General features: G+C 28.0%; 3 protein-coding genes across 8 annotated transcripts; 2 read left to right on the top strand and 1 right to left on the bottom strand.

The window, feature by feature from the left end:
* The first annotated feature begins 410 nt into the window (after positions 1-410).
* Positions 411-4,412, top strand: LOC106790272 (adenosylhomocysteinase). The gene is made up of 6 exons (XM_014755046.1): positions 411-789; positions 1,775-1,965; positions 2,300-2,641; positions 3,194-3,409; positions 3,504-3,730; positions 4,070-4,412. The coding sequence occupies exons 1-6, from the start codon at positions 762-764 to the stop codon at positions 4,365-4,367; spliced, it is 1,302 nt and encodes a 433-aa protein (XP_014610532.1). The 5' UTR covers positions 411-761; the 3' UTR covers positions 4,368-4,412.
* Positions 4,413-4,726: 314 nt separating this feature from the next.
* LOC106790289 (ATP synthase subunit e, mitochondrial-like) lies at positions 4,727-6,092 on the top strand. Its single transcript, XM_014755071.1, has 3 exons — positions 4,727-5,014; positions 5,059-5,215; positions 5,299-6,092. Exons 1-3 carry the CDS (start codon positions 4,961-4,963, stop codon positions 5,379-5,381), a joined length of 294 nt encoding a protein of 97 aa, XP_014610557.1. The 5' UTR covers positions 4,727-4,960; the 3' UTR covers positions 5,382-6,092.
* Positions 6,093-6,459: 367 nt separating this feature from the next.
* On the bottom strand, positions 6,460-13,914 carry LOC106790288 (WD repeat-containing protein 59). 6 transcript variants are annotated; one of them, XM_014755068.1, is made up of 19 exons: positions 13,483-13,905; positions 13,342-13,391; positions 13,130-13,265; positions 12,836-13,049; positions 12,147-12,280; positions 11,929-12,078; positions 10,821-10,980; positions 10,675-10,754; positions 10,532-10,598; positions 10,250-10,458; positions 9,918-10,181; positions 9,693-9,747; positions 9,428-9,621; positions 9,216-9,352; positions 8,719-8,931; positions 8,517-8,643; positions 7,055-7,215; positions 6,726-6,979; positions 6,460-6,644 (listed from the first exon to the last, which is right to left on the bottom strand). In XM_014755068.1, exons 1-19 carry the CDS (start codon positions 13,534-13,536, stop codon positions 6,505-6,507), a joined length of 2,799 nt encoding a protein of 932 aa, XP_014610554.1. In that variant the 5' UTR covers positions 13,537-13,905; the 3' UTR covers positions 6,460-6,504. The 6 variants fall into 6 exon arrangements, 4 of the variants coding, with proteins under 4 accessions (XP_014610554.1, XP_014610553.1, XP_014610555.1 ...); XM_014755067.1 differs by having other exon boundaries at positions 9,689-9,839; positions 13,483-13,904; XR_001382070.1 differs by lacking the exons at positions 6,460-6,644; positions 6,726-6,979 and adding exons at positions 7,757-7,798; positions 8,137-8,258 and having other exon boundaries at positions 7,174-7,215; positions 9,689-9,839; positions 13,483-13,914.
* Positions 13,915-16,856: the final 2,942 nt, after the last annotated feature.

Below are 16,856 nucleotides of genomic sequence, written 5' to 3' on the forward strand. Positions count from 1 at the left end.
AAGGTATTATGGTATGTGTGATATAACCGCATACAATGATTGGTATATTTTAAAATCTGCTGGCTTAAATTGATTTATCTTACTGATTATTGATATTAACACTTGCAGCATGATTATTTCCTCATTGTTTAATAACTCTTTGTTACCATCAAAATTGCTTTATAGCTAATTGATTCTACTAACCTTTAAAAAGTATAAATACTTTACTTAATTATTAAAACCATTATTTATATAAACTAATCATCAAACGTGTTTTCCTTCTCTCAAGAATATTTTTCAGTAACATTATATGGTAAGTGGCTTGAATACTGGCTATTACCGCAGTAAGTTTATATATATAGTTTTTTTGTTTGTTAATAACTTAACGGGAGTTTTCTTGAAACTTTTATTTCTAACTTGAGTTTGAGTATCTCGAAATTTGTACAGCTTGGGGCCATATCTTGACTCGATCCGTCATTGCTTATCATAACGAATTGAAAATAAAAGTAGAATTACGAAAATTTTATATTTCACGCTTGTAAGGAAGCTGTGGCCACCTCTATGGCGCTTCAGAACACATTTTGAGAACCACTGATGTTCTATATATGTATGGATATGAAGAAGGGGAAGCTGAAACGATTCAATAGTGTGTGGTAGTGCCGGGTTGAACGTTGGTTATTTTTGATATTTTATACTTTTTTAATTTTGCAGATTGATCGTTATATCAATTGTTCATAACTATTAAACATTGAAAATTAGAACTGTAAGATTTAAAAAAGAAAATGTCTTCAAAGCCTGCATATAAAATCGGTAAGTAATGATACACAAATTCTAAAATATTACAGTAACTTTGTGAACATGTGCTCATTTATTTTGGAGCAATAATTTTGTTGTTATTATATAAAAGTTATTTAAATTATACTATATTGTAGATAAATTTATTATATGTTAGAATGTATATGTATTCAATTTTATGAAATTTCTTTGTTCATCATATATGAGTATCTAATTGTCTATGTTATATTCTTCTAATACATATAATACATGCAGTAAGTTATAGGAGTATTCGTACTAGTTCCTGCTGCAAAATTTGAAATAATTGATATTTGATTGTAATGCGAAGCTTCAAAATTTGTACACATAAAAACCTATTTTAGGATCGTAAAACTGTCAAATTGATGTCAATTTTATTGTATTAAAGGATACAATATTGGTCTCACAAAAGTATTTGCACTTACGTAAGATTTAATAAAAAAACAATTACAATTATATGTCTTGTCATGCTAATTTTCTTATCAATTATGTACAATTTTACTTCTCTTACAATTAGAATAAAATACTCTTTTGTAATAAAATTTATATATCAATTTAAATGTTTTTAATTATCGTAAAATATGTTTTTGTGTATAAAAATTTGGAAATATTGTATTAACAGAAAATATTTATTTTAAATTTCCAACAATGGTACGATTATTGTATATATGGCTCATATTGTATATATTTAAAACAGTTAATAAAATACATTTGATTATATATGAATTCGAAATAAAAAAAAAATATATAAACTTGTAAACTATATCATCAATATCATGTATATCATAACATATGACACATTATAAATAAAGAATATTTATAAATAATAAATAAGGTACATTCAAATTTTTTTTTACAATTTGAAATGTATAAAAGGAATGGAAATCTTTGCTTTTTAAATGCAAATTAGAGTTCATGATCTTTATACCTTTTTGTCAAAGCAATCATTTTTATTCAAGATTTTCTTATTTTTTTGTTATAGCCGATATAGATTTGGCAGATTGGGGCAGAAAAGAGATAACCTTAGCTGAAAATGAAATGCCTGGTCTTATGGCAATAAGAAAAAAATATGGTCCATCTAAAATATTAAAGGGAGCTCGCATTGCGGGTTGCCTTCATATGACTGTACAAACTGCTGTTCTTATTGAAACTTTAGTAGAACTTGGAGCAAAGGTGAAATTTAAATAATAATAGTAATTAATACTAATAATTATAATCCTTGAACATACAATTTGTAATTTATTTCTTAAATATTTATTTTTGCAATCAACAATTGTACTGTAAAATAATGTTTCTTAACAAATCTTTTGCAAGATCTGATTATATGCTAGAAAAATATTTTTTGTGAATGTATTACGTATGGCTTCTTATCATATTTACTGACTTGAACTTTGATCCTTTACTAGAATCATAATATTATAACAAATATATCTGTAGAATATTATAATATTTAATATATATATTCTAGTAGATATTATATTTAAAGAGAACTTTTGTCGCAATTAAGGTACAATGGTCATCGTGTAATATCTTTAGTACACAAGATCATGCAGCTGCTGCTATTGCAAAAGTTGGAGTACCTGTTTATGCATGGAAGGGTGAAACAGAGGAAGAGTATTTATGGTGTATAGAACAGACCTTAGTGTTTGAAGATGATAAACCTTTAAATCTAATCCTCGACGATGGTGGTGATCTTACAAATCTTGTACATACTAAGTTTCCACAGTACTTAAAAGATTGTCGAGGAATATCAGAAGAAACTACAACCGGAGTACATAATCTTTATCGTATGATGAAAGAAGGAACTCTCAAAGTGCCTGCAATCAATGTTAATGATTCAGTTACAAAGGTTTGTTTTATATATATTTAATCTGTAATTAAAATATGTACTAGCATTGCAATAATGTATTATAAGTATAAAAATTAATTTGGTGCCATAAATAAAGACTAAATTTGTTTTTAAAAGGTACAGAATTAATTTCTATGCTTATACAATACATTATATTATTATGCATTTCTTATCTTTTTAATTATTTTTTTTTAACTCATTGCATACGATAATCTGCATGCCCAATACGCTTTCACAGTCCACACATTTTGGAGCTTTATAAAATAACTTTGTTAATAATGCATATATGCAATTTTTAAATTCACATTTATAAATTTCTAAATATTATTATAAGAATTCATTGGTTCTTTTAATCAAACTAATTTGAATCTATCGAGTCATTGGTACTATGTGCATATAAGAAAACATCGAAACAAGAAATCTAGTAACCCAGCTTCAACGCTTGGTTTACTATGTGCGAGAATTCTCATGACGCGTACGCGATAAGTTAATTTATATAACTATTAAAAATTTCAGAAATAACATATGAGAATATATTGTTGTTTGTTTTAGAGCAAATTTGATAATTTATATGGATGTAGAGAATCTTTGATTGATGGTATCAAAAGAGCAACTGATATCATGATCGCTGGAAAAGTATGTGTGGTAGCAGGATATGGGGATGTTGGTAAAGGATGTGCACAAAGTCTTAGGGCCTTAGGTGGTCGTGTTATTATTACAGAAATAGATCCTATAAATGCATTACAAGCAGCTATGGAAGGATATCAAGTAAATGTCAAAGATATTAATTAATTAAAATTTTCAATATTTCGTTTTTTAAATTCTAAAATTTTATTATAAATAATTGCATTATTTTTATCAGGTAACTACAATGGAAGAAGCATCTAAGATAGGTCAGATTTATGTTACAACCACAGGATGTAAAGACATTATTTTAGGCGAACACTTTTTAAATATGCCAAATGATGCTATTGTTTGTAATATTGGACACTTCGATTGCGAAATAGATGTTGCATGGTTAGAAAAGAATGCAGTAAAAAAAATTAATATCAAGCCTCAAGTGGATAGATATACTTTGAAAAATGATAGGTAAATGATCAGTTGAATATTAAATACAATAGGGCTGTTTAATTTCTTACATGCATAAAGCTAGAGCTGGGTAAAATATTTTATTTACTGAAATTTCATTTCTTTTATTTGAAATATTTATTTTATTTCAATTGTGAGGAATCTATTATTTAAAATAGAAATTATTCAAATATTACCCAGCTCTCTCTGCATGAAGCCACATATTCTAGTATTTTCCATTATATGCACGAACAATGAAGATACAATAAGGATAAAAACAATATGTGGTTTTTAGTTAAAATATTCTTGAAATATAATATTTAACAATATACTTAACTATTAAAAATATTAAAATTTTAGACACATCATTTTACTAGCAGAGGGCCGTTTAGTTAATTTGGGATGTGCGACAGGACATTCTAGTTTTGTCATGAGTAATTCTTTTACAAATCAAGTATTAGCACAGATTGAGTTATGGAGTAAATCTGAACTCTATAATGTAGGCGTCCATATACTACCAAAGAAATTAGATGAAGAAGTTGCAGCACTACATCTTAATCACCTTGGCGTAAAATTAACCAAATTAACAGCAGAACAATCTAAATATCTTGATGTTCCCATAGAGGGTCCTTATAAGGCCGATCATTATAGATACTAGCCTTTTTGTAAACATTCTTTATGTACTTGAATAAAAATGATCAAACAAAATATTATATTATCAATTTTTCTTATATACGTGTACAGTACTGAAGAAAAGTATTGACATAGATTAAATTATTCTGCAACATCTTCTGTACATTTGTAAAAAGTACTGTAAAAGTGTATTACTTCATTTGTTCATAAAATATATAAATTAAAGTACATATATTTTAATCTATGGAGTTTTTCATTATTTTTTTTTATTTTACATCGATTTCATTTCTATGACTAACAATAATATTTTTAAACTGTAAACTTGAAATATATATTCCGCAAACAAGTTAAATAAAGAATTGTATTGTTTTTAAATTTATAAAAAATTTTATAAGAAAATTTTTGTTCTATGCAAATACTTTTGTTTGGCGCTGTAGGCATGTATCCTATATACCATATAAGTATTGAATGGTTTTTTTTTTAACATCCTGTATATGTACATTAAAAATCCAAACAAAAAAATAGACAGATAATTTGTAACATAATTCACAACATATTGAGAACAAAATAGTTATTTCATTAATACATTAATTATGTCATTTATTTTGTTAATTAATCATGGTTAACAAAAAATTTGTTTATCTTCCATATGAAATTAGTCCGCTAATAAAGGTAAGATACAAAATTTTGTACATTCAAATCTTATATAAGTTTAGTTTGCTAGATGGACGTTTTTAATTGTTGGAATTGTTTATGGATTTAATAAACATAAAAAATATCACGCTTTGGAAAGTGCACTGCGTGAAGAAGAAGAAAGAATAAAACCTATTAGAGAAGCCCAACTTGCACGTGAAAAAGCGATTCGCACTGAAAGTATAATTTTTTTGTTTTTAAAATAAAATGCATTATACAATATAATTATTGAATATATACATTTATCAAATTTTTATTTTCAGTTGAATTACAAGAATTGGAGAAGTTATTTCTTAATTCTTCTTTTGTCAAAGAAAGTAAAAAAAATCTTGTTAATGAGGAGTAAAATATAAAAAATAATAATAATAGCTGAAAAAACATCAAATATTAATAATCAATTAAATTTGTTAGTACAGTAGGAGGACCCTCTATAACGCGAGATATACGTTCTACCAGGGATACTTGCATATTCTTGCATCACCCTCGATTAGGCTTGATGTTTTTCTAGTCTTGGCTGAAGCTGCAGCTTGCTTTTTCCTCTTCTTTATATTATTCGATGCCTTCATCTATTCTTCCCTTTGCTCTTCCTTCTCGCAACTTTCGTGTTTTTACAACATAGTACTTTTAAGTGTATGTTCCATAGGTTTCTCTTGTCACTTCAGAAACTAAACTGTTTCTGAACGCGGTTCCTCCGATCGGGAGGAGGTGATCATAGCATCCGTTATCCTCCATACAACAGACTTCGCTTCTAGCCTTTTGGGTGGAAATCCTCATCCATCCAGGTTCTGCACTTGCAGTCTTTATCGGGCATCCCAGTCTCTCTGCGGATGTGACGCGTCTACGCCGAGAGCCAATCGAGAAGGGCACTGCCACTCGGGTCAGGCCAGATATCCCGAATTGGAGAAGTGTAAATGAGTAACACCACCCATCTCGTTCCGCGTAGAGAAAGGTGGGAGAAAGAAAATTAAGAAAAAGTAGTAAAAAGGAAAGCAGAAAAGGGCAAGATTTCTCTTGATGAGATGGGAATGAGAGAAAATCATGACGCATCCCTAAGGTAAGCCCAGGCACAGCCCTATTGAGATCACAGAGTGGTGCGCTACTCTCTACACGGGCTCTAATGTACATATTTTTATATGAGAATTTTCTTAACAACTTTTTAATCGCGTTGTACAGGGGCAATGACACAATTTTTAATCCACGTTATAGGCCCTACTGTATATAATTAAAAAAATAAGGTTAACAATAAACAATATTAACATTTAGCTAACCGCGCGCGCCACAGCGAACTGTATCTTTCACAACGCATTTTCTGCATTGCTAACGTAAACATGGGAGATCTCGATCGGTTCGCTAAATGTTAATATCAATAGCTATGCAGACAATTTATTCTAATAACTTGCTCCTTATGTTTAAAACACTATTTCACTGTGATAAGTAATATTTTTTACTAATATGTACATTTGCGTTATTTACATTTTAAGTAGTATAGAACTTTCTTGTAAACAACAACATCCACAGCCTGCTGGACAAACTGTTTCATTAACAAACCAGGCTGCTAAGTGTTGAGTATGTCCACCATGACCACAAAGAATGCAAAAATTGCTTGGTCCTAGAAATATTACATTAATATAAAATTGTTGAAATTTATGATATAATTTTTGTATTATTATTATAGCAATAATACACAAACCTCTAACTGAAATATGACAAATTACGCATTGAAATGTTAAACGTTTACAGTTTAAGCATTGAGGACCTCTGCAAACTTTACCACAGATTTGACATTCGCTTTGGAATTCAACACCTTTATGAATATCAATTGGCATTATGCTTACATGCTTGAGCACTTGTGCTCTTGCATCTAACAATTGCCATCTATGTAGAACTTCTGCGTATGCTTTTTTATATCCATTATAAAGTGCTGTATATTTGTCATCAAGTACTCTGTTGGGATTATGACTTGTTCGTTAATTTAAGTTTTATGACAATTTAAACAAAAATTAAATTCTTTATACTTACTTTATATTTTTAACAGAATCTCCAAATGTATCTTGTATAGTTTTCAAATCGTCTAAAGATTCAGACCATGAATTGGATCTATGTTGTTTTAAATTTGGAAAATTACACCCATCTAGTGTTGTATCCGCTAGATGAATTGTATGGTATGGGGAACCACCAGGCTAAAATGTGTTAATATACTATTTAAGTTTTACTAAAATATTTTACATCAAATTATGTTATGTTAGAATATATTTTATAATAAAAAGTAATCAGTAGTTAATAATATAATTGCCAATTATACAACATTGTAAAAAAAAGGGTCCAATATTTTAAGAATTTATAATATTTAACAAGAGGAGTAAAAAAAACGTCTAATTAATATAGGTCCTAAAATCAACCCCTTTCTCATAAATAAAGTACCTTATTTTTACCACCCTGTATATATCACTGTCTATTAAAAATACAACTCTCTGTTTGCATCTTTAATACATTGAATACATTTTGGAAATTATATACGAAATTACTACATGTGTATGTCAAATATTGACTTTTATTTCAGTTTAAAATTTCATGTGAATACTTGAAAAGATCAGTTTTTTGTGACACTTCCACTTCAATACTATTGATAAGAGGTAAGGATCCTTTATGACAAAACAATCTAAGAACCAATATATCAGAAATACATACTTAAAAACAATATTTAAAAAGAATACCCCTTACCTCTCTTTAACTACCATTATCGGAAATGTTTGCAGAAAGCCTCTACAACAAAGATAATATCTTATCAGTTAGTAGCATGTAGATCCCAATAAAAAAGAATAAAATGTTAAAATACAAATTGCTAGTAATATATTAATAATATATACAAAATAAATATCTCTTGTAATTGCATATGGTTCTTAGAATGGTTTTTGGATATGGTTTATTACACTGACAATGTTTGTAAATAATTTGCACTTGATAAATGTTCGCATTTAAGATATTATAAACATGTATACAAAAAAAATCAAAACTTTAAAAGCTTTTTTCTCAAAATGGGCTTCGCGTTAGGATGAAATATCTTACCACAATAACACCCTACTAGTATACTACTAATATACCAAAGCTCGTTAAAATCCGTGAGGGCACAACCGTAAGGTCTCCTTGTTAGATGAACATATTTTATTCTACATGTTCGACTTAGTTTTTCACGTAGAATCAGTATCATCAGTTACAGAACACCCTGTATAATTTAGTAATTTATTTATAGAATAGCATAGAAGTGTCAGATTTTATTCGAAATTCTCTCATCAATAGTGATATTATTGAAATAATTGGCAAAAAAAAAATGACAGATAAAATAATTATTACTATCATATCCATTATTTTTTTCATTAAATTTATAACTCTCTTAATATTTGTACACATACATGGTAATTGGAACTCTATCTTTAAATAATATTAAAAATGATTGCTTTTAAAAAACAATGATTACACTTACACTGACATTAACAGATTTGCTAACTATTCGTGTTTGTGTAGCATCTACATTTTCAGATCGATAGCTAAATGCACAACTCAACATACCAGCCATTTGTATGTCAGATTGATTAGCATAATACTGAATTCTGAAAAGAAAATATAAGTTAAATATACTTTTTGTTATATTACAAATATATTTTTTGTTACAATAAAACACTTACAAAGAGTGAATTAAATTTTTTCCAAACGGATGTAAAGTCCACGGAGCAAGATCATTTTCTGACGTTTGAAATAAGTTTTGTCCTATATTGGAAGAAGATTGTGATATAACAAGTGCAGCTAAACACCAAGCTTGTACCAAATCAGCTCTTTCCAATGTAGCAGCAACATTTGCATTATACTGACACATAGCAGGAATATCTGTTATATTAATACTATAACAAAGAATAAATTTGGATAAAAAATCATTGTGGTATATATATAATAATAAATATATAATGGGGCTTTGATATAGTTTAAGCACGTTAAAATGAATTTGCCTAAATGGAGACAGCGTAAATGAAGGGATTATTATACTAATCAAGTGCTTTAATAGTAAAATTATCAAAAATTCTAAAATTGAAGTTAATGCTCAATTATAATATAATAATTATTATATATTATAGTAATACACTATATTAAAAAAAAAATAATAGATGACATTTTTTGTTATACTTACATATATTTTTCTGCTAATTCTTTACTAACAAAAAATAGAGACGAAGCTTCATAAATTGTAACTAATGAACGATAATTTTTACAACATGGTCTATCATGTATCCTATTTGTACCATGTAAATTACGTCTTATGTTTTTCTATTAATACCAATTTTATTATTATTTTAATTTAAAGATAATATGTAAAAAAAGTTGCAAATAATATTAACTTACACGGTCTTGAAAATAAAAAGAACTGATCGATATACCATCATTGGATGCTACATAAGTATTTGGATACATATTCATAAAATGTTCTCCATTATTGATTCCGCTTCCTAAAGCAGATAATGCTCTAGGTGTTATACTTTCAGGTTTTACCGAAGACCTCCTTGGATATGAAGATCGACCAAAACATACAAGTATACCTGGAAACATATTAGTATTATAAATGATATTAGACAATTTTGGAATGTTTACAATATGTCTACAAACCTACACAACAAAATTTGGCACCAGATGTTCGAGGAAATGGTATATATGCATCTTGGTAACTAGAACACATATTAGAAGAATTCAAAAAGTTTGCATTATCCTGTATATAATAATCTAGATGAGTGGTCTCATTTTCATCTTTTTTGCATATCTATAATAACATAAAAAATATAAAATAATCTATCTAACGAAAATATTAAAATAAAAAATGGTACCATTATTTATTTACTTGTTCTAATGTTATAATCAATTGTCTAAGACATGGTTCTAAACAGGATCGGTTTTTTCTGACACGTTGTTGAGCAGTTTGTTTCAAAACTTTTAATAATTTTGCCATTGTCGCATTATCAATGCTTGTTCCAGGACAAAATTGGAATGTAGGTTGTGCATTGTATGGATAATTTCTAGGGAAATTTACTTTAAGTACTACATTATAATTAGTGTTACACGCTGTAACAGTACAACTTCGTTCACTTGCATCCATAGCATTTACCTAAATAGTTATTTAATATTTATATAAACAATAATAAATTTTAATATGTTTATTTGAAATTATATTACCTCTATATTTGGTATATTCATATTTATTAAAGAAAATTCTTGTTGTAATGTTTTTGGTTGAGTAGGTGATGATATATCTTTTGTATTTTCAGAAAATGTACTTAATTCTGTACTTGATGCAGAATCATCAACTTTTGTTTCTATATAATTTGTTTCCTGGTTATTTTGTGCATCATTTATTTGAAGTTGTTGAACAGATTGCAAAGAACCTGGAAAATCGTATAAATCAATTTTTGTATAACTTAACAGAATTGAATAAACATATAATTAATTCATACATACTTAATGCATTATCTTTTCCATATTGAGAAAAAACTGATGCGTTATCGTCAATGTCATGTCCACATAACTAAAACATTATCCTAATAAATTTCTTATTTTCTTTATGAATATTCAATTACCATAGCATTCTATAACTATCTTACCTTTTTTAAAAAAGGATCAATTTTAAATACCCTTAAACATTGATCCTTTGACCACGTAATTAATTCATAGTCCGTGTTTTCTATGTACAAATTAATTTAAAGAGATATTTTAAATTATTAATATTGTTTAAAATATTAGATAATACCTAATTTTTTATGTCGCCATTGGAACTCTAAAACAACATCAGTATGTCCTACAAAAGTATATATGGGAGCACTAAGATTCGATGTATTCCATAATAAGAGGCTATTCTCTCCCCGTCTTAACTGTGGCACTACAATCGTTACTAATCCTTCTCCAAAAGGCTAAAAAATCAAGATTTTAATGTATGAAATGTAGTTAATCAAATTTATTATATATTTGACGTATATTATTATAAAATATGTTTATAATCATAACTTTCTTATATTCTTAGATAAGATATTTGACACATTTAATTTTCTCATTTAACCAGTTAGCTATGATTGATAAGTATACTCGTTAAGAAGAAATGAAAATATTTTGTGTTATGACGAGTATACACGTCATATAGAAAAAGTAGTTATCATTTGCTATTTCAATTAAAATTTTAATGGAAACTAAATTATATTCGTTAATTTGAAGATGTTTAAAATATTTGGAAATTAAAACGAAATAAAATTAAAAAGAATATAAATAATTGTTATGAAAATATTGTATATAGTGTAAGGAAAGTAAAACAAACCTGGCCAATTAAACATAACGTTTCACATTTTCCAGATTATATATCAAGCACAAAGATATTTACATTGCTATAAAAATAATATTCGAAAAAAAATCAAGATATTGATGTTCGACTTGCGAGTTGCCATTATGTATTGTATTTTATTTTACTGAATATTATTCAACAACAGCAGATTCAAACTAATTATTTTTAGCAGATTCTAACTAGTATTTTTTAGCAGATTCTAACTGGTTATTTTTTTATTTTATACGCAACATTTATATTTAAATTAAGTAAATCAAAAAAAAGTAGTAAAAAAATTATTAATTTTATAAAACAACTAAAACAGTTATTTGATTACAACTTAATTCAATATTATAACAGCTGCACATACTTTGTGTGTGGTTCGTCATCGCTTTATTTTGGCGACATAATTTAAGTACACACTTTTTAAAAAGGTCGCCATAGCCAACTGGTTAAACGATATAAATTTGTTATCAAAAAATAAAATGAGATATTATCATGCTTAAGCAATACATAAACCGAAAATTATATATTCAAGCTTACTTACTGTATATCGTGCTCTCCATACAGGAGAATTTGTTGTTAAAATATTTTCTGCCTTTTTTGGATTGCCAATATCAAAAATTTTAACCGTACAATCTTGACTAGATGTTGCCAATTGAGTTTGATTAAATGGACACCAATCTAAACCATGTATCTAAAATAATATAAGATTTTATAAATTGCAGAAGAAATAAATAAAGTAGAAAAACTAAGTATAACAACCTTTGTTAAATGAGCTGCTATGTATTGAACAGGACTGTTTCCTTTACGTTGATCCCATATTTTAATATCTCCATCATGAGTAGTAGCCAATGTATGAGATGATAAGCCATTCCAACGTACTTGTGAAGATCCAGCTATGTTTAAAATGTTAATTAACTATAAAAGTCATATTTCATTCTGAAAGCATATAAGATGATAAAATAAGGGTCCAATATTTTAAAAGCTTATAGTAATTATCGGGAGGAGTAAAAAATATCGAATTAACATGGGTTCTAAGATTAACCCATTTGATGCAGATAAACTTTTATTATTTATAAGCGTTTGATATTGTCAGCGAGTCTTTTGGTGATATATTGACTGTACATAGAGCAATTTGTTTAAAACTGCATTAGTTCAATATTGCCAGTTAGTAAAGTATTATAAACTCTTAAAATATCGGGTCCTTTTTTTTACTACCCTGTATAGCTGTCCTACAATATGCCCTTTAAAAAACGTTCCTTATTGCACAAGAATTAATAAAAAATTGTGATCTTCGAGTGAATTTAAAACCAAATATGTTTTTATATCACAAATGAGTTTTTTCATAGCTATTTTTTAATTGCATTATACAGAGACAGTATTTATTAAACGCAATAATTTAGTTCATATCAAACAGTGTTCTATTATATTATTTATTTTTCTTTGCTTACCAACTGCTGATAAAGATAAACAAGGTCTGCGTTGATCTCTTATATCCCAAATATGTATAAAAGTATCAATACTACAAGAAGCTATGATGTCAGGTTCCTTAGGATGCCAATTTATATCATTAACAACACGGGTGTGTGCCTTAAGACTATAAATAGTTTGCAATTCATATCCACCATTTGTTGAAAGGTTTAATATTTCTATACGGGTATTACTCTAAAAGAAACAGATATTATTTTAGGAAAATAAATGTAATTAATTGAGTAATAATAAACTTATCAAATATTACTTCTTACTGATATTGCACATAAGTGACAATTTAGCGATGTGGGATTCCATTCTGCAGAACCTACTTCATATTTGCTTTGTCGTTGAAATTTTTTTAATGTCTCTTTGCATTCATCCAGTTGTTTTATGGCAAAATATCTACGACTACGGGACATAGAAATTTGTAAATAAAAATTCATATATATTAATAAATTAATATATATTAACAAATTTATTATACCCAGCTAGTAAAACATAATTGCCAGTTGCATCTATGGCCATAGTATTAGCCTGAAATCAATAATAAATATAGGAACTCATAATGTCTTTTATTAGTTCATTGTATATATATTAAAAATAAATTGTGTAACGTTTTACATACCTGTAAGTCACGGTGTTCCGTAACCACATAATCATTGCTCCAACGTTTTGACATTTTATAAATGAATACAAATACTTGTCAACATTCTGTAATAAGGTTAGAAAAATTACAAATACGTCAGATCGTACGTATAAGCAGCAAGAAATCTTATTTTCCACTGATCTCCATATATATATATATAGCTATGTATTCAAATCATTAAAATAATTATCTTAAGTCGGTGAAGACCAAGTCTCAATAAAAGAATTCATTTTTTGTTTATTGCGTAAAATTCTAATGTAAGTATAAATACACTTAAAGAGAATTACGGTGAATACATATATAAAGATACAATTTTGAAATGCAAACAAGTAAAATTTGTTTATTTTTAATTCCTTGAAGAGGCATAAACAACTCGTTTATCACAAGCCGGTAGGTGTCCCCACCATTGTCATCATATTCAAAGCTGTTTTACAAGGTAGTATTTGATTGGCTTATGCTCTCTATACTAAACTAGACTCACGGCTTTTTCATTCGCAATCACACACGTATAGTAATTTGTACTTCATTAAAATAAATCACGTTACCACGAGTTCCCATCTCTTAATTCAATAATTTGGCCTTTATCAAACCGGCGCGTACTGTCAAATTCCGAAAATGCAGGCTGACTATGAAGATGTAGTTTAATTTTTTTGAAAATTAGTAATTGAGGGTTTTAAGAATCGCTGATTATGAATCTGATATTGTTCAGAAAAACCAAATAGTAGAAAGAAAATGGTCGCAGTTTTAATTAAAAATTGATTCAGTCTTTCTCAATATTAGTATATTGGAATTTTTGAGGTCGCTATTTATGAATCTGATATTATTTTTTTGGAAAACAAAATAATAGACTCAAAATCAAAGACAATTTGGACAAAAAAAAACATAAAACCAAAGTTTAAATTGTTACAAATTTTAATATTTAATAATATATTTTTTCTTTTTCACAATTATCTACTTAAAAGCTTATATTATAAAGTGTAAGGTCTTTATAAGTACGGTCGTGCATGTACAAAATCTTGGATACAAACTGAAAAAGCTGCTAGGAGCTGCTAATTTTTGGGTCATTTATTAAGCAAAAGTTTATTAAACAATATAAAGCTAATTAGAGCAAAGGACATTTGACTTATAGCTCTTTAAGATAGATATTTATAATACCGCATCAGTGAAAAACACTTTGCAATATATTTTTCATTAGCAACTAAATTTGTTATTTATGCAAATTTTTAAAAATATAATTTAATCGTATTTACTTTCAGACAAAGATTCCATATTTATATATTGAATTTGGACAAATATTAACTAACTGCACTATACGCTTTTAAAGAAACCCTAATTTTGTTTATAGACCCTAATTGTGAGTCACAAATGCGATGCGTTCGACGCCCACGTTTAAATTGATTATTTTTTAAGTTTGCTATTTTATACACAAAAATTCATCAATTGGCTTTATTTTATAAATAATATTTTGGATCCAGGATAAGTAGTTGGAAATGCGTATATGAAGAGAATACGAATGACTATCACAAGTGTAGTACCTACTATTACTTTTGCACTCTAATTCCAGAACTGATAATACTTTTTAAAAACTATAGTTCTCCAGCTTGAAATAAAATTCCTCCTATACTATCACCATCACAGACAGATGTTCCTAAAATGAAAGTATTAATCGGTTCATATCACTTATGAACATGTTACATTTCACATATTGATTTTTATTTGTTACCAACCACTTGTGTAAACCGCACAAAATTTGTCACTCGTTATTAGCTGCTCATATAAGTTGTGCGTGCGCGTGCATGTGTACATGTCCCGATAATGTATTCTTCTCAAACTCGCTTAAATAGCATTTGGTATTCTATTGAATACCTAAGTATTATGTATAATGCCTAGGAAAAGTCCGTAACAATTCATCTGTTTCCTATATTGCCTAAAAACGCTTGGCATGTGGGCAATGCCTAGAAAAAGCTTACAACGTCAGCTATTTCATCATTATGTTGTTCGCGCATTGGGACTTTACCTAAGAAATACTATTTTAGATTATTTTTTTGAAAGTTTAARAAGTAATTTAAAACGAATTTGACATATCAACCAAAAATTATATTTATAATTATATAAAAATAATATTTATAAACCTATAGACTTATGTAAGATAATCCTTGTTACAACAAAAAGGAAAAACCAATCTTATGTAAACTTATAAAATGTCTTTGAGTTTGAAAAAGAATAATAGATAGTTACCAGAAGATCTCAATAAAATATAGAACTTATCTAACGATAATATAATTGTTTGCGTGCTCGTCTATGACCTGTGAACTCTGTTTACATTTCCAGGAAAAAAGAAAATAGAAAAATTGATAAACCGGAACAGTCAGTGCTAAATATAAAAAAACTGCTTTTAGAATTTATATCGATCGAACGAATGATCAAATAATGAAATAATTGCTTTTATTGTGTAGTCATATTAACATTTACCACTCTTTCAAGACAACTAAGTCTTTGTTTAGTGCCTTTCCAACTGAATAAAGGTAATAGAAAATGAAATAAAAAACATTGTTTCGTAGAAAAAAACTGCAACGTAATACAAGGAATAGAATAATCAACTGGGGTTCTATTTGGTTTGTATATGAAATTATTGCGATAAATCAAATAGCAATAAATTGTTACATAGCAAGAAAATGTATAAATATTCCTGCTTATAATGTCAGTGAGACTTACATTTTAATTATTACTATAGGGAAAATTACTCCAATTCTTTTTATTACGCAGTATGTCAATATTCTATCCATTTAGAAATACAGTGAAATATATTGATTAAATAGATCACAATTATTTAACATATCTGTTAACTGAAAGTTTTGTTATTGGATATTTGAGTTATCTGTTATCTTATGTTTGTTAAAAAAGTTTCCTTAAAATTCCTCTYCTTTGTCTAAGCTTGGGACCAGCTAGGAATTAACTAAGCGGAATCACGGAGTCAACAGCACACAGCGTTCCTAAGTGGTCACCCCCATCCAAGTATTAACTGCGTCCATCGCTGCTTGACTTTAGTTATCGAACGAATTCTGGTACTCTCAGCGCGGTGTGATGAAACAATATTCATACATATACTGAATGCACATGTAGAGCAACTCGAAGCATCAGTACGAAACGAAACATAAAGCAGAAGGACACTTCTAATACACACGTTTCTCGGAGGAAACGGTTTCATGATAATTTTCAGTCGAAACGTCTAAAAGTTCTTACACAATAATTAAAGTAAGCGAGTTTGAAGAGAATCGTAAGGTACGCAGCATTGTATAAAAACAACAATTTTGTTACGATAGTGAGTAATATTGATTTTTATCTTGACGAAT

Source organism: Polistes canadensis, unplaced genomic scaffold (genome assembly GCF_001313835.1).
Source record: "Polistes canadensis isolate GaletaPanama2010 unplaced genomic scaffold, ASM131383v1 scaffold_228, whole genome shotgun sequence".
Taxonomy (NCBI): Eukaryota; Metazoa; Arthropoda; class Insecta; order Hymenoptera; family Vespidae; genus Polistes; species Polistes canadensis.